This window comes from Babylonia areolata, chromosome 2 (genome assembly GCF_041734735.1).
Source record: "Babylonia areolata isolate BAREFJ2019XMU chromosome 2, ASM4173473v1, whole genome shotgun sequence".
NCBI lineage: Eukaryota > Metazoa > Mollusca > Gastropoda > Neogastropoda > Buccinidae > Babylonia > Babylonia areolata.
This window is the reverse complement of record NC_134877.1, coordinates 72,033,205-72,057,370: the sequence shown is the minus strand read 5'-3', so window position 1 is coordinate 72,057,370 and position 24,166 is coordinate 72,033,205. Positions and strand designations below refer to the sequence as shown.

The window sequence follows — 24,166 nt, the reverse complement described above, 5'->3', positions numbered from 1 at the left end:
GATAGAACTGGCGAAAATTATGAAAATGGATGCATTCAGTTTTGGAGGACGAAAATGTGAAGCCATTCTCCTCTGCCCAACACTGGATTTTGTTGACGCAGAGCTGAAGCCGTCGCTGGATGCTGGCATATGTGCTGCCAGTTGCATATAAGGCAAAATCGTCCATGAACAGCGAGCTGTCCGATCCCTTCTGAACGGATTGAACGATGTCATTAATTTTGATGCTGAAAAGAGCCGGCGACAGAATGCTCCCTTGCGGGACACCCAGCTCCTGCTCGTGAATGTCGGACAGGGTGGTGCCGAGTCTCACCTGGAATTGTCTGTCTTGTAAAAAATTGTGGATGAACTGAGGCAGGTGTCCTCGGAAGCCAAGCTTGTGCAAGTCCGAGAGAATACCAAATTTCCAGGTGGTATCGTAAGCTTTCTCCAAGTCAAAAAATATGGCCACCACATGTTGTTTGTTTACAAAGACATTTCTTACAGTGGTTTCCAGATGAACCAGAAGGTCAACGGTAGAGCGATGCTTGCGGAAACCGCACTGTTCTTTCGCCAGAAGGCCGTCGGTCTCTAGTTTCCACATCAGTCTACCGTTGACCATCTTCTCCATCAGTTTGCAGATGCAGCTGGTCAGTGCAATTGGGCGGTAGTTGAAGGGGTTCGAGGGGTCTTTTCCCAGTTTCGGCAGCGGGATTATGAGGGCTTTCCGCCAGGAGGGTGGAAAAAAGCCTGTGACCCAGATGTGGTTATAAACTTTAAGCAGGGTGTCCAGACAGGTTTGGGGAAGCTGCTTTAAGAGTTTATAATGGACCTCGTCCATTCCTGGACAGGAATCAGTACAGGTCTGAAGGGCAGATTTAAGTTCATTCATTGTGAAAGGAAGGTTGTAATTCTCTGTGTTGTCGGAAAAGAAGTTACATGGTGTTTTTTCTGACAGGTTTTTGGTTTTAAGAAACCGAGCAGATTTGTTAGCAGATCTCGAGTTCTGTTCAATTGTGGAGGCAAGCAAATTGGCAACTGCTTTCTTCTCTGTGACCAGAGCGTCTGAAAGTTTAAGATGATGAAAGGTTGGGCATACGTTTTTGCCCTTAATTCTTTTTAAAACCCTCCACACTTTCTTCTTGGGTGTGTTGGAGGTTAAGGAAGAACAAAAATCTCTCCATGACTTCCTCTGGCTCTTTTTAAAAACATACCTGGCTTTCGCCCTCAGCTGTTGATGGGTTCAAACGTTATCGGTCTCCGGTCTCCGAAAGACGCGTCGCTGCGCTCTCTTCCGAGACTTACGGGCCTCCCGACATTCCGCGTTGAACCAGGGCGTTCTATGGACCTGAGGCTTGGAGGTAGACGATGGGACTGCTGCTTTGGCGCAATCTAAAATGATCCGAGTCAGAGTGTCAGCAGGTTCCTTGCTTTTCAATACTGTTTCTTCCTGCAGCTCCGCTCTTATCTTCTTGGTAAAAAAACTCCAGTCTGCTTTGTCATAGTTCAGGCGGTCAGGCAGAGAGTCACCTTCTCCATCTGTGGGGCAGAGGACGACAGGAAAGTGGTCACTCCCGTGCAGATCGTCGTGCACTTTCCACTCGTAGTCCAGGACCAGTGATGGATCGCAGACCGACAGATCTAAACACGAGAGCTTTCCAGAGGACAGATGAAGGTAAGTGGGAGACTTGTCGTTAAGACAGCACAAGTCCATGTCGGAAAGAAGGTTTTCCAAGAGAAGACCTCGGGCTGATGTCATCTCACTTACCTAGAGCGGGGAGTGTCCATTGAAGTCGCCCAACAGTAAAAACGGATGTGGGAGCTGGTCGACCAGGTTCATGAGGTCCTGCCTCAGAACACGGGCGGAAAGAGGAAGGTAGAGAGAGCAGACAGTGATGGTTTTCTCAAGTGTGACTCTGACTGCCACCGCCTGTAAAGGGGTGCTTAAAGCCTGAACCGGACTATAAATGGCGGGCGATTTGAATCAAGCCAGTTTCTCACCAGAGTCTGACACTGTGACGTCGGTGAAGGTTTATTCAAAATAAAAGCCTAATAAAGCTACGGTTTGGCTTCATTTATGGCAGAGAGCGAGATTTGCCTAGCAGCTTCCAATCTAGACCTGAATTGACTTTGGAAAGTACAAAATGTGTCAGCTACAAGTAATACAAAATTTGAATGCAGAGAAAAGGGGCGGAGCTAGAGCCGTTTGTGTTTGCGCTAGACGTGTCTGTCAGATAAAAATAGCACCAGCACGTGGTACTGTCTGGTGAGAATTGGAAAGCATGCAGACAGCCCCTCGACGTTGGCAACCGTAAACGACCACATTGTGTGGCAGGAGTACACGGATATCTTTCTCCGCTAACAGTGAGTCGGTCTTTGTTTTGCTTTCACCTCCCACATGTTTACATTTCTACCGGACACGTGCTCGCGCTTTTTATAGATAAACTCCGCCCCTTTCCCTTTTATGGATAGGCTCTAGTGCGCATGCGCAACCGAAACCTTGCTCTCGGGAGTTGAGACTTTAAAAGAACTGTACTGTATAAAAGGGACTTGTGAATAAAAAGAGCGACACCTCCCGTCAATCCCTCTTGCTTCGGTTGAGCGGGTTTAAAAACGGAGTTAAAACCAGAGAGAGATAAAACCTTGCCATCTCTTTGCAGAGTCTCCTGCAGCGCCAGCACTGAAGGTTTCAAAGCACGACAAAGCAGCTGGAGTTCCTGAAAATTGGCATAGAACCCCCGGATGTTCCAGTGGATCACTGCCATTAAAAAGGTTAAAAAAATAAAGCAGCAGCCTATTCCATCGCTACCCCCTGCTCCTCTGCTTGCGGTGGCTCAAGGTCGGCCAGGATGGAGTATTTATTTTTAGAAATTACTTTTTCGGATTCCGACCAAGTCGGAATATCCACCACCTCGGCCCCTCCCGATCCCGCCGAGGCCGCAACCCTCCCCTCCTTGAGTTTTGGAGGTACGGGGGGTTTCCGGCCACTTCCGCCAGCCCGAGGGCCAGGCAGACGAGAGGCGAGACGAGGGGTGCCTGGGGGTGGGGTGGGGTGGGAGGCAGACAACATGCCTCTGCCCGAGGTTTTCCGCTCCCGCCCAGCAGCCCCTGAGGACTGCCGCACAGGATGGGAAGGGGTGGACACGGCGCCTCCACCCAAGGCCAACCGTTCCAACGAGGTGGGTAAGTCGTCCGTCTGCGTCCCTGTGGACGTCGTCTGGACTGCGACGTCCACCGTCCTGGGTCTGACGACAGAGGCGTACGACGCCTTAGGCGACGCGGCCTCCACCTGTTTCTTTGCCTCAAAGAAGGATATCTTCTTTTCTGTCTTGACCTTCTGGATTTGTTTTTCTTTTTTCCAGGCGGGGCAGTCTTTCGATGAGGACGGGTGGCCACCTCCGCAGTTCGCACACCGGGCTGCACTGACGCAATCGCCCTGGTGCGCCGCCTTCGAACAGGTGCCACATGCCTCTTCCTCCTTGCATCGGTCTCTCACGTGTCCAAATTTCTGGCATTTAAAACATCTCAGAGGGGACGGCACATACAGGCTTACACTAACTATCAGGTATCCGACCCGAATGTCCTTGGGGACATCCGGGCAGCAGAAGGTGAGGAAGAAAGTGTTGGTCGGGACTCTGTCCGACCCCTTCCTCACCGTCACCCTGTACACGTCGGTCACTCCCTGAGAGGACAGCTCGCTCTTGATTTCAGCCTCAGACACACCTTTCAACTCCGGGCATCTGATGACCCCCTTTGAGCAGTTGAGACCTTTGTGAGGGGAAACCTTCACCGCCCTATCAACGAAAGTGGTCGCCTTGAGAAGGAGCTGTGTCTGCCTTTTGGACTCTGCACTAAAAATGCTCCGCTCCTCAGCCTCTTGATGGATTTCAGCGATCCTGCCAGACACTGAAAGCCCTTCTGGATAGCGAAGGGGCTGAGAGCCGACAACGGCTTGTCGTCATCAGCGCCCTCCATCACAAGCCACGATGGCCAAAATCCAGAGGTATATACGACCAACAGTCTAGCTCCAACGTGTTCCCCCCCCCCCCCCCCCCCCCCGATCATGCCCAGCTCCTGGGGACAGAGAACCGAGCACTACAGGGGTTATCTTCGCTAGCCACTAAACTGCCAGTCTTGACCCAGCCCCACGAAGGGGTAGCCGATTGACACACATGGGCCAATGTGTGCCGCCTGTCTTAAGAGAGGTCCGAGCCAAAGGGATGTGTTGAGAGCAGCGTGCTCTCTCAATCCCCAGGATCTCATTCCCCTCCATCACAGGTCGCGCCGCACGGCAAACACGGCGGGCCTGAAGAAGGCCGCAGAGAAAAAAGAATGTGGAAAAGAAGGCTTGATGGGGAGCTGAGGACAGAAAAGAGGCGGTAAAAAGAAGAACAGAGAACAGCGAAAGGGACAGTGGGTCACGTTTAGTTTGGGCCTCACTCACGACCTGTTCGGCATGGGAAGCCCTATCAGGGGCATCAGTACAAAACCACCACTTATTCAGCCCTAACAGCTACGATGGCTATGTAGCCCTATCAGGGGCATCAGTACAAAACCACCACTTATTCAGCCCTAACAGCTACGATGGCTATGTAGGCTGTCAATTAAGACCTGGGACCAGAGCACCAAACCCCAAGAAGCACTGATGCCCCCGCCGACATAGCTGGCTCGATCACTGGCCACTAAGCCTCCCGACTACGACAAGGTAGTGACCCTCCCGGGAGAGGGTCAAGAGAACACCAGCCTGACCCCCTCCAGGTTTCGGGAGGGCAGGGTGTGGGGATCTGAACACATCATTCACAGTGTCTGAGTGTGGGGATCTGAACACATCACTCACAGTGTCTGAGTGTGGGGATCTGAACACATCACTCATAGTGTCAGGTTGTGGGGATCTGAACACATCACTCACAGTGTCAGGGTGTGGGGATCTGAACACATCACTGACAGTGTCAGGGTGTGGGGATCTGAACACATCACTCACAGTGTCAGGGTGTGGGGATCTGAACACATCACTCACAGTGTCAGGTTGTGGGGATCTGAACACATCACTCACAGTGTCAGGGTGTGGGGATCTGAACACATCACTCACAGTGTCAGGGTGTGGGGATCTGAACACATCACTGACAGTGACAAGATGTGGGGATCTGAACACATCATTCACAGTGACAGGTATATCAGGTGTCCACAAAAAAGTGAACTGCTTTTTGACAAATATTTTCTGTGATACAGAAACCAATGTCCTTGAAAAATTTCACACAGTAACCTTAGGGTATCATCAACAAGTCTGCGAAATATCTAAAAATTTGGATGCAAATTAATAATAATAATAATACTGTACATTTATATAGCACCCTTTCTCACTAAGAGCTCAGGGCGCTTTACATGAAAGAAAAATATTACAAGTAACATAAAACATTCATGGCCACTCTTTCTCAAAAAACCCTCCCTCCACTCACACTCTCCCTTTCCCACTCTACATACATCGAAAGTGAGCTGGCATGGGTGGTATTGGAGAAAAGGAAGCCGAGAGTACTTATAGATAGGTTTTAAAAAGATGAGTCTTTAGTGATGAGCAAAAAGCAGAAATAGAATCAGATGCATGGATATGATAAGGAAGGTTGTTCCAGATGTGTGGAGCAGCAAAGAAGAAAGAACGTTCACCATAGGTTCTTGTATTGACACAAGGAAGTTTCAAAAGGTAACAGTCAGAGGAAGAGCGGAGATTTCTTATGGGAGTGTAAACACTGATATGGTCAGAAAGATAAGTAGGTCCTGCGGAGTTGAAAGCAGAATAGCAGAGACGCGCAACTTTGTGTTTAATTCTCGCTTCAATGGGGAGACAATGTAGAGTGCGGAGGTGAGGAGAAATGTGATCAGTACGTGGGACTCAGAGTCAGACGGGCAGTATTGTTTTGAAGTTTTTGAATTCGCTGAAGAATATTATGTGGACAGCCTATGAGAAGAGAATTACAGTAGTCAATTCGTGACAGCACAAAAGCAGAAATAAGAGTTTTAGTAGTTTCAACAGAAAGGTACTGACAGATAGAGTTGATGCGACAAAGTTCACAATTACCTATGCGTATCAGATTTACTACCTGAGCATGCATGCTGAGGTTTGAGTCAAGAATGACTCCAAGGTTCCTTGCCGATTTAGAAAACTGAACTGTGGCATCACCAACCACAATAGAGACAGGAAAAGAAGTAGATGTGGACATTCTTGCAGAGGAAATAATCATAGCTTCAGTTTTGTCATCATTCAATTTTAGTTTGTTGAATGTCATCCAGGATTTAACATCGAGAATACAATCCTGCATTGACAGAATCAGACTATGTACTTGATTTTGTTCTGCAGATTTTTGTAGCTGAGTATCATCAGCAGAAGAGTGATGAAGAACAGAATGGCCAGAAATGACATCAGAAAGAGGAGCAGTGGACAGAACGAACAGAACGGGGCCCAGGACAGAGCCTTGTGGCACACCATAGGAGATCAGGGTTGGATCAGACTTAAAGTTACTAACAGAGACAATCTGGAAGCGGCTGGATAGGTATGAAGAAAACCAACTCAGAACTGTTGAGTGAATCCCAAAAACATGTTCAAGTCTGGAAAGGAGTATGCTGTGGTCTACTGTGTCAAATGCAGCCGACAGATCAAGGAAAGTTAACACAGACAGTTTACCTTCATCAACAGACAGTAACAGGTCATTAACTACTTTCAACAAAGCAGTTTCAGTGCTATGGGCAGATCTATATGCTGACTGAAAAGAAGAGAACAGGTTGTTTAATGTTAAATGGTCTGAAAGTTGGGAGAGAACAATTTTTTCAATAATTTTGGACACAAAAGCAAGGTTGGATACAGGGCAAAAAGATTTGAGGTCATTGTGATCCAGAGTTGTTTTCTTTAGCTGGGGCTTAAGAAGTGCAGTTTTGTATACATCTGGGAAGACACCAGAAATTAAAGAATCATTTATAATTTTTGTAAGTGCAGGCAAAACAACATCCAAACACTCATACAGTAGTGGTGTGGGAAGGGGGTCCAGGTCACATGTTTTTGGAGCAGACATTTTCTGTCTCTAAAACAGGTGTGAAAGCAACAAAAGGAACACCTTGAAATTCTTTTCCCAAGGGATGTGGCACAAGTGACTGTGAATCCAGTTCTTTCCTGATGTTAATTTTTTAGCAGAAAAAATCTGAAAAGACACTGGCCAGTAATGAAAATGGATAGACTGAAGGAAGCAAAGAAGATTTTGTTCTGCCACAAAACTTATTTGTAATGCAATATAGGTCTTTGCTTGATTTAGCTTTGGAGATCTTGGTGTTGAAAAACCGAGTCTTCGCTTTGTGCACAAGGAAGGTAACAAAGTTGTTGGCAATTTCCATGTATTGTTTATGTGTTTTACACCACAAATGAATTTCTCTTGTTGAAAAAATAAAGTATTCTGTAATCTATAATGTACAACCCAAATCATTTCAGCCACACTGGTTCACAATGCAAACTTTTCTCTCAGCAGCTGGAAAAAAACTACTTATTTTCAGTATAAGCATTGTAATACAGTGGGATGTTTAATCCATACAAGAAAATATATTTCATATATTCAGAAAATATACTTCAAATGTTTTCTTCCACTTTTCATTTTTGCACTGCATGTGCTGAAAATGCACACACACACACACACACACACACACACACACACCACACACCACACACACAGAGCAAACCTTTAATATCCTCCTTCATGACAATAGCAGGGCCCAAGGGACAGAACCCATCCATAGTCTTGCCCAGTAAGAACTGTCCCCCATTTTTGAATTGCCAGTCTCTGGCACTGACGTCATGAGCCACTGTGAACCCAAACACGTAATCCATGGCTCTGTCCTCCTGCACAGCACAAAGTGATGATGTCATCAGGTACCGTGAACCCAAACACGTAATCCATGGCTCTGTCCTCCTGCACAGCACAAAGTGATGATGTCATCAGGTTCCGTGAACCCAAACACGTAATCCATGGCTCTGTCCTCCTGCACAGCACAAAGTCATGATGTCATCAGTCATCATGTACTGAAACACATTGACCATGGCTCTGTCCTGCACAGCACAAAGTCATGATGTCATCAGTCATCATGTACAGAAACACACTGTCCATGGCCCTGTCCTGCACAGCACAAAGTCATGATGTCATCAGTCATCATGTACTGAAACACACTGTTCATGGCTCTGTCCTGCACAGCACAAAGTCATGATGTCATCAGTCATCATGTACTGAAACACACTGTTCATGGCTCTGTCCTGCACAGCACAAAGTCATGATGCCATCAACTGGTGCCAAGATGTCAGGGTAGCTACCCCACCAACAACAGAGACGACCCATACACTACGGCAGTGGGGCTGCAAAGGCATATCCTCCAAAGTTCGTCTGGAGCCATGTGTTAAGGTCTTTTGTTTTTCCTTTTAAGAGGAAAACTTCAAGCCGCCGAAGACTAAAGCATGAATATGTGTACCAGTCCTGGTTTTGGGTGGGGAGGTTTTCTTGAGTGTGTGTGTGTGTGTGTGTGGAAAAATGCTCTTGAGGAAATTTTGGAGATTTCTGTTCGTTATTTGTTGTTGTAGTTATGGTGTTTGTTTTGTTGTCTTTTTGGCAAATATTAGCTGTGTGTGTATGGTTGCGTGAGCGGGACAGACAGAGCGGAAGAGAATGAATTTTGTGTGGGAGAAAAACATCTGTATTCTGTGTTTGTGTCGTCTGGCGAATTGGGGTGGGTGTTACATTTTAAGACAGCTCTTGACCTCTTCCCTTGGGGGGTTGTGACACACTTAATCCATGGCTCTGTCCTCCTGCACAGCACAAAGTGATGATGCCATCAGTCACCATGAACCCAAACACATGGTCCATCACTCTGTCCTCCTGCACAGCACAAAGTGATGATGTCATCAGTCACCATGAACCCAAACACATGGTCCATCACTCTGTCCTCCTGCACAGCACAAAGTGATGATGCCATCAGTCACCATGAACCCAAACACATGGTCCATCACTCTGTCCTGCACAGCACAAAGTGATGATGTCATCAGTCACCATGAACCCAAACACATGGTCCATCACTCTGTCCTGCACAGCACAAAGTGATGATGTCATCAGTCACCGTGAACCCAAACACACAGTCCATCACTCTGTCCTCCTGCACAGCACAAAGTGATGATGTCATCAGTCACCATGAACCCAAACAAGTAGTCCATCACTCTGTCCTCATGCACAGCACAAAGTGATGATGTCATCAGTCACCGTGAACCCAAACACATGGTCCATCACTCTGTCCTGCACAGCACAAAGTGATGATGTCATCAGTCACCATGAACCCAAACACATGGTCCATCACTCTGTCCTGCACAGCACAAAGTGATGATGTCATCAGTCACCATGAACCCAAACACGTAGTCCATCACTCTGTCCTCCTGTACAGCACAAAGTGATGATGTCATCAGTCACCATGAACCCAAACACGTAGTCCATCACTCTGTCCTGCACAGCACAAAGTGATGATGTCATCAGTCACCATGAACCCAAACACGTAGTCCATCACTCTGTCCTGCACAGCACAAAGTGATGATGTCATCAGTCACCATGAACCCAAACACGTAGTCCATCACTCTGTCCTCCTGTACAGCACAAAGTGATGATGTCATCAGTCACCATGAACCCAAACACATGGTCCATCACTCTGTCCTCCTGCACAGCACAAAGTGATGATGTCATCAGTCACCATGAACCCAAACACATGGTCCATCACTCTGTCCTGCACAGCACAAAGTACTGATGTCATCAGTCACCATGAACCCAAACACATGGTCCATCACTCTGTCCTCCTGCACAGCACAAAGTGATGATGTCATCCGTCACCATGAACCCAAACACATGGTCCATCACTCTGTCCTGCACAGCACAAAGTGATGATGTCATCAGTCACCATGAACCCAAACACATGGTCCATCACTCTGTCCTCATGCACAGCACAAAGTGATGATGTCATCAGTCACCATGAACCCAAACACGTAGTCCATCACTCTGTCCTGCACAGCACAAAGTAATGATGTCATCAGTCACCATGAACCCAAACACGTAGTCCATCACTCTGTCCTGCACAGCACAAAGTGATGATGTCATCAGTCACCATGAACCCAAACACACAGTCCATCACTCTGTCCTGCACAGCATAAAGTGATGATGTCATCAGTCACCATGAACCCAAACACATGGTCCATCACTCTGTCCTCCTGCACAGCACAAAGTGATGATGTCATCAGTCACCATGAACCCAAACACATGGTCCATCACTCTGTCCTCATGTACAGCACAAAGTGATGATGTCATCAGTCACCGTGAACCCAAACACACAGTCCATCACTCTGTCCTGCACAGCACAAAGTACTGATGTCATCAGTCACCATGAACCCAAACACATGGTCCATCACTCTGTCCTCCTGCACAGCACAAAGTGATGATGTCATCAGTCACCATGAACCCAAACACATGGTCCATCACTGTCCTCATGCACAGCACAAAGTGATGATGTCATCAGTCACCGTGAACCCAAACACATGGTCCATCACTCTGTCCTGCACAGCACAAAGTGATGATATCATCAGTCACCATGAACCCAAACACATGGTCCATCACTCTGTCCTGCACAGCACAAAGTGATGATGTCATCAGTCACCATGAACCCAAACACATAGTCCATCACTCTGTCCTGCACAGCATAAAGTGATGATGTCATCAGTCACCATGAACCAAAACACAGAGTCCATCACTCTGTCCTGCACAGCACAAAGTGATGATGTCATCAGTCACCATGAACCCAAACACATGGTCCATCACTCTGTCCTCATGCACAGCACAAAGTGGTGATGTCATCAGTCACCATGAACCCAAACACACAGTCCATCACTCTGTCCTGCACAGCACAAAATACTGATGTCATCAGTCACCATGAACCCAAACACATGGTCCATCACTCTGTCCTCCTGCACAGCACAAAGTGATGATGTCATCCGTCACCATGAACCCAAACACGTAGTCCATCACTCTGTCCTCCTGCACAGCACAAAGTGATGATGTCATCAGTCACCGTGAACCCAAACACACAGTCCATCACTCTGTCCTGCACAGCACAAAATACTGATGTCATCAGTCACCATGAACCCAAACACATGGTCCATCACTCTGTCCTCCTGCACAGCACAAAGTGATGATGTCATCAGTCACCATGAACCCAAACACATGGTCCATCACTGTCCTCATGCACAGCACAAAGTGATGATGTCATCAGTCACAGTGAACCCAAACACATGGTCCATCACTCTGTCCTGCACAGCACAAAGTGATGATGTCATCAGTCACCATGAACCCAAACACATGGTCCATCACTCTGTCCTGCACAGCATAAAGTGATGATGTCATCAGTCACCATGAACCAAAACACAGAGTCCATCACTCTGTCCTGCACAGCACAAAGTGATGATGTCATCAGTCACCATGAACCCAAACACATGGTCCATCACTCTGTCCTGCACAGCACAAAGTGATGATGTCATCAGTCACCATGAACCCAAACACATGGTCCATCACTCTGTCCTGCACAGCACAAAGTGATGATGCCATCAGTCACCGTGAACCCAAACACATGGTCCATCACTCTGTCCTGCACAGCACAAAGTGATGATGTCATCAGTCACCATGAACCCAAACACATAGTCCATCACTCTGTCCTGCACAGCATAAAGTGATGATGTCATCAGTCACCATGAACCCAAACACATGGTCCATCACTCTGTCCTCCTGCACAGCACAAAGTGATGATGCCATCAGTCACCATGAACCCAAACACATGGTCCATCACTCTGTCCTGCACAGCACAAAGTGATGATGTCATCAGTCACCATGAACCCAAACACGTAGTCCATCACTCTGTCCTGCACAGCACAAAGTGATGATGTCATCAGTCACCATGAACCCAAACACGTAGTCCATCACTCTGTCCTCCTGCACAGCACAAAGTGATGATGTCATCAGTCACCATGAACCCAAACACGTAGTCCATCACTCTGTCCTCATGCACAGCACAAAGTGATGTTTTCACACACCGTGAACCCAAACACGTAGTCCATCACTCTGTCCTCATGCACAGCACATAGTGATGATGTCACCAGTCACTACTCAGAACACTTCACTGGCTTCCTGTCAAAGCAAGAATTTGACACACAGTAGTTTGTCTCTGCTTTCAGTGTCTCTATCCCAACAATATGTCGTCTTTCAGATCTTCTCCATCTACACTGTCCCTCTGGGTCACTGTGCTCATTTGACACCTCTCTGCCGACAGTTCCTTGCTTCGAGACCTTTGGCAAAATACCTTTCTTTGTCTTTGCCCCTCCAGTCTGTCTCTCAGAAAAACCCAGTGTTTTTCAAGTGTGAATGGAAGAGAAATGGCAAAACATCCACACACAAAAAAACCCACTGTGTTCTATCATTTGATCGACTTGTTTCAAGTTGATTATAGTGTTAGTTTGTTCATGATGTTGTATGTAGCTGATGATTTAAAAGCACATTTATAAGATGATACAAATGTTGGTATATTGGTTGAATCTGATGATATAAAATGTTGGTATGTTGTGTATAACTTTAAAAAAAATATTTTTTTAAATATATATATATATAGAAAAACATGTTTCAAACACCTGGTTGTTTCCTCCTGAAGGCAAGTCAGGAAAAACATGGTTCTTTCCTGTTGAAGGCCACTGGGAAAAAACACTGGATTCTTTCCTCCTGAAGGCCTCTGGGAAAAAACACTGGATTCTTTCCTCCTGAAGGCCACTGGGAAAAAACACTGGATTCTTTCCTGTTGAAGGCCACTGGGAAAAAACACTGGATTCTTTCCTCCTGAAGGCCACTGGGAAAAAACACTGGATTCTTTCCTGTTGAAGGCCACTGGGAAAAATCACTGGATTCTTTCCTCCTGAAGGCCACTGGGAAAAAACACTGGATTCTTTCCTCCTGAAGGCCACTGGGAAAAATCACTGGATTCTTTCCTCCTGAAGGCCACTGGGAAAAATCACTGGATTCTTTCCTCCTGAAGGCCACTGGGAAAAAAACACTGGATTCTTTCCTCCTGAAGGCCACTGGGAAAAAACACTGGATTCTTTCCTCCTGAAGGCCACTGGGAAAAAACACTGGATTCTTTCCTCCTGAAGGCCAGTAGGGTCAAAATCACTGGATTCACGACATAATATACCAATGACTGATAAGCACACCCTTGTACAGTAAGAGAAAGAGAGAGGGACGGAGAAGACAAAGAGAGCAGTACCGAGGATGATTTGTTGTTTGGGCTTTGCTCCTTTATAAGTGTAACCAAGCGCTCTGCCTGCTTCAAAAACTGCTTCACGCACAAGCTATATTAGCAGACGACATCAGTTTTTGCAACTAACCTGCCGGACTTCAACGGCCCGCGCAGAATGTGTGACGCCATTCCTGGTTTGAACACAAAGCCGCTTATGTCATTTTGTCCTTCTCGCCAGACAGCCTACTCCTCAACCAGCATCGCTGTACACTATTGGCCAAGCTGGAATCTGTGTTTCTGCTCCACCGTATTTAATTAATATCTCATTTGTCGGATCAGTAAACTGCGCTGTGGGTGCGCAGATGACTGGTCAGGCCAATCCGCGCCCGGAAGGTTCTGACGCAGTGTGGACAGGGGATGGTGGCGGCTGTCGGGGACTTGCTGGCATTGCTTTTCCTGGCCTGTCTGCGTTGCTCTGCTGCAGCGATTCTGTTGGCCTCACAGGATTTGCCGCCTTTGTGGACAGCTGAACGCCACTTTGGTCTGTCCATTGCATTCAGCTCCCATGTGTCGTGGCTGATGTTGAAGGCCTTCAGAGAAGCTTTCAGAGTGTCTTTGAAGCACTTCTTTTGGCCTCCATGGGAGCGCTTGCCATGTTGGAGTTCGCCGTACAGCAGTTTCTTGGGGAGCCGGTGGTCTGGCATGCGAACTACATGGCCTGCCCAGCACAGCTGGGCCTGCATCAAGATGGTGTAGATGCTAGCAAGTTTGCGCGAGTGAGCACCTCTGTGTCAGGGATCTTCTCTTGCCACTTTATGCCAAGAAGTTTTCTGAGGCTGGTGGTGTGGAAGTGGTTCAGCTTTTTGGCGTGGCGTTTGTAGACCGTCCATGATTCACATCCATAGAGCAGTGCGGTGAGAACTATGGCCTTGTATACTTAGAGCTTCGTCTCCAGGGTGATGCCTCTCCTGTTCCAAACGTTCTTATGGAGTCTGCCGAAGGCAGCACTGGCTTTGGCGAGTCTGGCATTCACCTCGTCATCAATGACAACTGTGCGAGAGTGTACTGCCCAGGTATGTGAACTTGTCCACCGCGTTCAGTCATTGCCCGTTGATGAAGATATTTGGTTCAATGTAAGGTTTTCCTGGGGCTGGCTGGTGCATCACCTCAGTCTTCTTTGTGCTGATTGTGAGGCCAAAGTTGTCACAGGCAGCAGAGAACTTGTCGACACTGTGTTGCATGTCAGCTTCAGAGGCAGCGTTGAGAGCAAAGTCATCAGCAAACAGGAAGTCACTGACGGTGTCTGTCCTCACCTTGGTTTTTGCTTGAAGCCTCCTGAGGTTGAAGAGTGAGCCATCTGTGCGGTACCTGATGCCAATGCCTACGTCAGCATCTCTGAAGGCATCTGTCAGCATGGCTGAAAACATGAGACTGAACAGGGTGGGGGCAAGAACACACCCTTGCTTGACTCCGTTGGAGACAGGGAATGGTTCTATAGTCTCTCCATTGTCTTGGACTCGGGCCAGCATCCAATCGTGTAGTTGCCGTTTGATGGTGATGAACTTTCTGGGACATCCGTACTTCACCATGATTCTCCAAAGGCCATCTCTGCTAACAGTATCGAAGGCCTTGGTCAGATCGACATAGGTGGAGTAAAGGTTGGCGTTCTGTTCCTGACACTTCTCCTGGAGCTGCCTGGTAGCAAACACCATGTCGATAGTCCCGCGTTCTTTCCGGAAGCCACACTGGCTCTCTGGTAGGAGACCTTGCTCAAGGTGCGCTATGAGACGGTTGAGTAGTACTCTGGCCAGAGTCTTGCCTGCGACGGACAGCAGGGATATTCCATGATGGTTGTCACAGGCCTGACGATTTCCTTTGCGCTTGTACAGGTGTATGATGGAAGCGTCTTTGAAGTCCTGTGGAACTGCCTCATGCTGCCAGATGAGCTGGAACAGCTGATGAAGCTTCTCAGTCAGCGCCATACCACCTTCTTTGTAGACCTCAGCTGGAATGGAGTCTAAGCCAGGGGCTTTGCCATTGGATAGCAGATGGATAGCTTTCTGGGTCTCCTCCAAAGTTGGAATGGCATCCAACGACTCACTGACTGGCACCTGGGGGAGTCGCTCGATGGCTTCATCACTGATGGTGGAAGGGCGGTTCAGTACACTGTCAAAGTGTTCAGCCCATCTCTCAAGGATCCCATCCTTGTCAGTGATTAATGTAGAACCATCAGCACTGAGGAGTGGAGCAGATCCGGAGGTGGTGAGACCGTAGACTTCTTTCAGGCCGTTACAGAAGTTCTTCATGTTGTTCCTGTCTGCAAAGCACTGGATCTCATCAGCTTTGTTGCTCAACCAGGAATCCTGCATCTGCCGCAGCTTCAGCTGGATGGTGCTGCGTGCGCTCTTCAGTATGTATTTCTTTGACTGTGACTTGGGATCTTCAATGTGGGCTCTGTAGGCTTGGCGTTTGTCTTCTAGCAGCTGCTTGATCTCAGTGCAGTTCTCATCAAACCAGTCTGTGCTTCCTGACAGAAGGCCACACGCACTCCATGGCAGTCTCATGCAGTGCGCCCCATGCTGCCTCCACATTCTGGTTGTCCAGCACAGTGGACTCAAGGCGTTCCTCTAGGGTGTCAGCAAAGCTCTGCTTGATGTTGCATAGCTCCAGCTTGTTGACATTCAGGCGTTTGGGTGCTTTCATGCCCTGAGGCCGTCTCTTGGGCTGGATGCGGAGGTTGAGTTTGGAGACGATAAGGCGGTGGTCTGTCCAGCACTCGGCGCCGCACATGGCCCTCGTGACTCTACGTCCTGCCTGTCCCTCTTCCTGATGATGACAAAGTCGATGAGATGCCAGAGCGAGGATGCATCCATGACGTCCTGTTATGGGTAGGGAGGCAGAAGATGGTGTTTGTGATAAGAAGGTCGTGCTCGGCACATGTCTGGAGAGGTAGTTGGCCAATGCTGTTACAGTTGCCAACCCCATGCTTCCCAATCACGCCTTCCCAGGAGGTGCTGTCACAACCAACTCTCGCGTTAAAGCCACCAAGAATGATGAGCTTGTCTGCATTGGGAACAGTGGTGATAACAGCGTTCAGGTCCTCGTAGAACTTGTCCTTGTTCTCATCCGGGTTGGTCATGGTGGGCGCGTAGGCGCTGACAATGGTGGTAAACTTCTTCCCATTGCATAAAGGGAGTTTCATCGTCATCAGGCGATCGTTCACTCCTTTCGGGGGGCCAGCCAGCTTGCCTGGTTGTCTTCACTGCAAAGCCAACTCCAGCCTCACGTCTCTCCTCAGGTCTGCGACCACTCCAAAAGAAGGTGGAGCCTGCGCCTCGCTCACAGGGTTCGCCTTCTTCTGCCAGTCTGGTCTCATTTAAGGCGGCGATGTCGATGTTATACCTGGCTAATTCACTTGCAATGAGTGTTGTGCGTCTCTGTGGTCTGGCTGAGTCGCCTCTGTCCAGAAGTGTACACACGTACCATGTGGCAATGGTCAATGGGGTGCTCCTTGTTTTCTTCTTTCTTTCCTTTGTGTGTCGACCGCTTGAGCAGGGTCCCCATCAGCCACGGTATGCTGACTAGGGTGGTGTGGAGCAGGCAATGTTTAGAGCACCTTTTCTAGCCCCTTCCTCATGCCATGGAGGTGAGCAGTGCTGTCCTGAAGAGGGCTGCTCAGTCGCTCAGGGGGCTGCTGATCTCCACCGCTGCTCCAGTCGATGAAAAAACGACCCTATGGCCTGAGCCGCCTGTGTGCAGGTCCGCGGCTACGACTGCCAGTGTACCCACACCTGTCACTTTGTCGCTCACCTGTCACCACAGGGCTTGGGGAAAATGATGGTATGGGATGAAGGATGACTGATGACTTGCGCGATGACTTTGTTTATAGTGAGGAGGAGTTGCGCACCGTCGACCTCACTCTCTTGTCCGAGACCGTCTGTATCCAGTGGCAAGATGAGGTCAAGACGAATGGAGATGGAGACGGATGCAGTGGATGACCAGGATGTCCTATGTGCCTCTTCCTGCCCTCAGCACTCCACAGTGCTCTGCTACAACCGCCTTCCTCTCCGTTGAACCATGAAGGCTTCTTCCGCAGAGTCCGCCAGATCCAGTCTTCACATGCTTGGGTAGACAAGCCCTAACTCACCGAGTTTAGCCAGCCTGTCATAGCCGATGCCCGGGGGTTGGGAGATGCCGCATGCTAGCAGCTTCTAGGACCCATAGGTGAGAGCTGGGTGCCGGTGGGGACCAACAGAGGACGAATCACTCCCGGAAGAGCGTGTCAAGCACCCCCTCTAGAGGTACTACCCCTCCCGTGCACCCCCTAACCCCAAGCACACACAATGAATGCACACATGCACAAACACACTACACACAATAACGTGAATCAAAGTTTTATCTTCCTTGTGTCCATGTGGTTCTTCAGATGCCCGATATATGACACCCCCCTCCCTTCCTCCCCAGAACCCCACCCCAACTTGGCCGATCCCGTTCCATGCCGATGGATTGATCCCGTTCCACAAACTGCAACAATGTATGTTTTATCACCTCTCTGCTAGCAAGGCAGACCCTGCTGCGCATCTGCTTTGTGGGTCAAAATTCCCCCAGTGTGTACACAGTGCAAGTTTCTTCTTTAAAACCATGGGGTATTTTGACCCAGTATCTATGCCATGCATAAATTTGATACTTTTACTTGGTTAAAACAACTTTTACAATAAAAAGTTCACTATTCTTTATGAGTGTGTGAAGATAAAAATGTTTGACAAAGTCATAAATTTTTTTGATGCAACTCCAATAGTTTTTGTGTTACGAATTTTTAAATGAATATCTGGGTACATTTTTGCCCAGTTGTACGGCAAAGGTTATGAATGACAATGACTTCAGATCATTAGGTGCACTCACCTGGACATCTTTATGAATGTTAATGAATTCAGATAATGAGATGAACTCACCAGGACATCTCTATGAATGACAATGACTTCAGATCATGAGGTGCACTCACCTGGACATCTTTATGAATGTTAATGAATTCAGATTATGAGATGAACTCACCAGGACATCTCTATGAATGACAATGACTTCAGATCATGAGGTGCACTCACCTGGACATCTTTATGAATGTTAATGAATTCAGATGGTGAGGTGAACTGAACTCACCGGGATATCTTTGGCTGTTTTGCCCATGACAATGACCAGCTCCACTTCCCAGTCCAGTTGCTGAAAGGGAAACACTGTGAATCAGCTCATGCTGAACAGTTACTTGTAACAGTACTGGTACACTTATCAATACACACACCTAAATACATGCACACACACACACTTCTGCATATACGCACAAACACACACTCACACATGAGTGCGCGCGCATGCACACGCACGCACGCGCACACACACACACACACGTGCGCGCGCGCACGCACGCACACACACACACACACACACACACACACACAAAGCACACACATATCCTGGAACTATGGTGAAATTCTTACTCTTCAGCTTCCAACCATTTAAAAATCAACAGTTGTGTGAGACTATTGTTCCTCTTAGTGTTCATTATTATTCTGGTACAAAATTGTTGAGTAACCAGATCACCTAATATTTATAAATTCTCCTTTCCCTGCTGTTCTTTCAACAATTCCATTAAATTCCATATTCCACCATGACACCACTACCAGTATGACATCATTGCTGTCACCATGACATCACAATCACCATGACATCACCATGCAGCACAGCACAGGGAGAAACGTTACTCCCTGAGTGAGTGGAGGATAGAAAGGTTACCTGAGTGACTGGAGTGACTGGAGGATAGAAAGGTTACCTGTGTGACTGGAGTGACTGGAGGACAGAAAGGTTACCTGAGTGACTGGAGGACAGAAAGGTTACCTGTGTGACTGGAGGATGGAAAGGTTACCTGAGTGACTGGAGGACAGAAAGGTTACCTGTGTGACTGGAGGATAGAAAGGTTACCTGAGTGACTGGAGGATAGAAAGGTTACCTGTGTGACTGGAGGATGGAAAGGTTACCTGAGTGACTGGAGGATAGAAAGGTTACCTGTGTGACTGGAGGATAGAAAGGTTACCTGAGTGACTGGAGTGAGTGGAGGATAGAAAGGTTACCTGAGTGACTGGAGGATAGAAAGGTTACCTAAGTGAGTGGAGGACAGAAAGGTTACCTGAGTGAGTGGAGGATAGAAAGGTTACCTGAGTGAGTGGAGGATAGAAAGGTTACCTGTGTGACTGGAGTGACTGGAGGATAGAAAGGTTACCTGAGTGAGTGGAGGATAGAAAGGTTACCTGAGTGACTGGAGTGACTGGAGGATAGAAAGGTTACCTGAGTGACTGGAGGACAGAAAGGTTACCTGAGTGACTGGAGTGAGTGGAGGATAGAAAGGTTACCTGAGTGACTGGAGGATAGAAAGGTTACCTAAGTGAGTGGAGGACAGAAAGGTTACCTGAGTGAGTGGAGGATAGAAAGGTTACCTGAGTGACTGGAGGATAGAAAGGTTACCTGAGTGACTGGAGTGAGTGGAGGATAGAAAGGTTACCTGAGTGGCTGGAGGATAGTAAGGTTACCTGAGTGACTGGAGTGACTGGATGATAGAAAGGTTACCTTTGTGACTGGAGGATAGAAAGGTTACCTGTGTGACTGGAGGATAGAAAGGTTACCTGAGTGACTGGAGTGAGTGGAGGATAGAAAGGTTACCTGAGTGACTGGAGGATAGAAAGGTTACCTAAGTGAGTGGAGGATAGAAAGGTTACCTGAGTGAGTGGAGGATAGAAAGGTTACCTGAGTGAGTGGAGGATAGAAAGGTTACCTGTGTGACTGGAGTGACTGGAGGATAGAAAGGTTACCTGAGTGAGTGGAGGATAGAAAGGTTACCTGAGTGACTGGAGTGACTGGAGGATAGAAAGGTTACCTGAGTGACTGGAGTGACTGGAGGACAGAAAGGTTACCTGAGTGACTGGAGGATAGAAAGGTTACCTGAGTGACTGGAGTGACTGGAGCACAGAAAGGTTACCTGAGTGACTGGAGGATAGAAAGGTTACCTGAGTGACTGGAGTGACTGGAGCACAGAAAGGTTACCTGAGTGACTGGAGGACAGAAAGGTTACCTGAGTGACTGGAGTGAGTGGAGGATAGAAAGGTTACCTGAGTGACTGGACTGACTGGATGATAGAAAGGTTACCTGTGTGACTGGAGCAGGGGTGCAAGTGGAAAAAAGTGGCAAGACTGAAGTCCGGTCTAGGGGGTCTGGGGGAGTGCCGTAAGCTCCCCCAGCGGGGGTGACTGGAGTGACTGGATGATAGAAAGGTTACCTGAGTGACTGGAGTGACTGGAGGACAGAAAGGTTACCTGAGTGAGTGGAGGATAGAAAGGTTACCTGAGTGACTGGAGGATAGAAAGGTTACCCGAGTGACTGGAGTGACTGGAGGATAGAAAGGTTACCCGAGTGACTGGAGTGACTGGAGGATAGAAAGGTTACCTGAGTGACTGGAGGACAGAAAGGTTACCTGAGTGACTGGAGTGACTGGAGGATAGAAAGGTTACTTGAGTGACTGGATGATAGAAAGGTTACCTGAGTGACTGGAGGATAGAAAGGTTACCTGAGTGACTGGACCTGTGTGACTGGAGTGACTGGAGGATAGAAAGGTTACCTGAGTGACTGGAGGATAGAAAGGTTACCCGAGTGACTGGAGTGACTGGAGGATAGAAAGGTTACCTGAGTGACTGGAGCACAGAAAGGTTACCTGAGTGACTGGAGCACAGAAAGGTTACCTGAGTGACTGGATGATAGAAAGGTTATCTGAATGACTGGAGGATGGTAAGGTTACATGAGTGACCAGAATGACTGGAGGACAGAAAGGTTACCTGAGTGACTGGAGTGACTGGAGGACAGAAAGGTTACCTGAGTGACTGTAGAGACTGGATGATAGAAAGGTTTCCCAAGTGACTGGAGGACAGAAAGGTTACCTGAGTGACTGGAGTGACTGGAGGATAGAAAGGTTACCTGAGTGACTGGAGGATAGACCAGATCGTCGGTGGGTCCAATGATAGAACTGTTGAACTTGCTAAAGATGACTGGCTCCTGTGGCACAGGGCAGCCCTGTTCCAGGCAGTGGTCTGTGTAGTTCATGCCTACACACAGGATCTTCTCTGGGTTGGTGATGGGGGCCAGCACCTTCAGGTTCTCCCGCTTGTGGACAAAGTGACCGCTCTCCACTGCCCTGTCCACCCAGCCACAACTCACTTCAGTCTGAATACACTGTTTCCATCAACACACACACACACACACTCTCTCTCTCTCTCTTCTTTCTCCCCTCTGTCCACCTATTTAAAATAGTTTGACAAATTACTGTATATATAGTCCAAGTGTGTTTTTACTGAAGCTGACATTTATGAAAGTTACTCATCTTTTTTCCTTTATTATCTGTTTTTTAAACCAGTGAGGGAGTTATGTTTCACAAACATGTCTCTTCAAAACATGACTGTGTAGGACCACACAGAACCAAACAATATAAAAATATGTTTATTATGAAGCATGGTAAAGCACAGAAATATCTGACCCAGCACAAATTTGTGTTCACTATGAAGCACAATACAGCAGAGAATTGTTTTTAACAACGCAAAATTATGTTAAATAGGAACCACGGTACAGCACACAATTGTTTCAGTCAACGCAAAACTATGTTCACTATGAAGCATATTACAGCACATAATTGTTTTTAACAATATAAAAACTATGTTAAACTATGTTAATGATGCAAAGTACTACATAGAACTACTTCAGTGTTTTCACACAACACAAAACTATGTTCATTATGAAGCATAATGCAGCACAAAATCGTTTCAAACAACATTTGTGCTTGGTTTGTACCATGGTCAGTGTCACTGACTGTCATGCTGATGATCTCAAAAGTAGTTTTTGACACAATCGTATATATATATGTGTGTGTGTATAATATATGCACTGCATGTGTGTGTGTGTGTGTGTGTGTGTGTGTGTGTGTGTGTGTGTGTGTGTGTGCATGTGTGCGCACGTGTGTGTGTGGGTGCATGTGTGTGTGTGTGTGTGTGCCTATGTGTATGTGTGTGCTTTGAGATGCGCATGATATCAGTCATCCAATTTGCCTGAAACAAGTAATGTTTGATTTGAGATGTGTATGTTGTCGTCCTGAAACAAGTAATGTTTGGTTTGAGATGTGTATGTTGTCATCCTGAAACAAGAAATGTTTGATTTGAGATGTGTAGGTTGTCGTCCTGAAACAAGTAATGTTTGATTTGAGATGTGTATGTGGTCATCCTGAAACAAGTAATGTTTGATTTGAGATGTGTATGTTGTCGTCATGAAACAAGTAATGTTTGATTTGAGATGTGTATGTGGTCATCCTGAAACAAGTAATGTTTGATTTGAGATGTGTATGTTGTCGTCCTGAAACAAGTAATGTTTGATTTGAGATGTGTATGCTGTCGTCCTGAAACAAGTAATGTCTGGTTTGAGATGTGTATGCTGTCGTCCTGAAACAAGTATTGTCTGGTTTCAGATGTACATGCTGTAAGCCTGAAACAAGTAATGTTTGGCTGACTCTCAGTGTTAGCACTTGCTGAGCTTTCTGTTTAACTGAAGCAGGTGTCAGGTGTCAAGTTGTGTATCATATGGAATATGGAACTAAAACTGAAGCAACACTGGTCAGAAAAGCAGAACACTGACAATATCAAACAGGTAAAGACTATCATGTGAAACAGGATTGTACTGGAAGAACTGCAATGAAAAGGAAAAGTGAAAGATGTACAGGTGAGGGCTCATTGTGCACCCCCTCCCCCTCAGTGCTCACTGTCCAATCCCCTCCCCCCCCCACCCCTACCCAGCAATGGCAGGTCAGTGCTCACATTGCCCCCCACCCCCACCACACCCTCCCAGCCATGACCACACTGGTCAGTGCTCACATTGCCCCCCCCCCACCCCCACCCCACCCTCCCAGCCATGACCACACTGGTCAGTGCTCACATTGCCCCCCCCCCCCCCCCCCCCCCCCGCACCCCCCCCCCTCCCAGCGATGACCACACAGGTCAGTGCTCACTGTGTGGCGGCGGCCAGGTGTGGAGGGCCTCCCTGAATGAAGTCCCTCATGTTGTGCGGCACTGTGGGGTCCACCTCCGTCACATCCACGATGTCTCCTCCTTCACTCTGCTCCACCCCCACCCCGAGCCGACCGTTCCATTCAAACTGCACGAACCGCATTCTGTCGCTGCTGCAACTGTAGCCAGTACACTGCCTTCTGAGAGAAACCAGCCCCTGTCCCTTCAACCACCGCCGAGGCCTTGTCGAGTGTCGTACCACCGTCTTCAACAGATTGTTTGATTGACTCCTGCAACTGACTGCGACACTGAGCATCGCATGCGACCTTTGCACTTTGCCCTTTTGTTGAAGGATGAATATGTGGATGGTGTTGTTCACACAGACTTGCTGCGTCATTCAATTTCAGATTATAGTTCAAAGAATTTCGGACGATAAATACCAAATATGACGTTATCAATGTCAGCAGATAACTTTCAGCAAGAATACAACGCACACGTTATCATTTAGCTTGGCTGCATGCTCAATCTTCGTTTGAAACAAACTAAACCGGAACGAGCCATTCAAGAATGTGCAATATGATGTTAGTTTGAGTGCAGAACTATGAATAACCCAGAACCACGATTTACGGGTAAAGTGTTAAAGTATCTCAAAAGAATTGGCATTCCCACTGTGGAGTTTCGCATGGTTCTTGCTAGAATAATCACGTCTGACTGCGGGCCCTCAACAATGAAGAAGAAGAAGACAGAAAAACAAAACAAAACAACAACAACAACAACAACAA

General features: G+C 47.6%; 1 protein-coding gene across 3 annotated transcripts in view; it reads right to left on the bottom strand.

The window, feature by feature from the left end:
- LOC143276898 (oxaloacetate tautomerase fahd2, mitochondrial-like) overlaps window positions 1-23,909 on the bottom strand; it is a 55,504-nt gene extending 31,595 nt beyond the window's left edge. For all 3 annotated transcript variants that reach the window (XR_013053651.1, XR_013053652.1, XM_076581562.1), the window contains exons 1-4: window positions 23,387-23,909; window positions 21,316-21,532; window positions 18,460-18,519; window positions 7,693-7,852 (exon numbers count right to left, since the gene is read on the bottom strand). Coding sequence is in view for 1 of the 3 variants with exons in the window: in XM_076581562.1 (XP_076437677.1) it covers window positions 7,693-7,852; window positions 18,460-18,519; window positions 21,316-21,532; window positions 23,387-23,781 (832 nt within the window). In the remaining 2 variants the exon portion in view is untranslated. The remainder of the gene's footprint in view (window positions 1-7,692; window positions 7,853-18,459; window positions 18,520-21,315; window positions 21,533-23,386) is intronic.
- Between the last annotated feature and the right edge of the window lie 257 nt (window positions 23,910-24,166).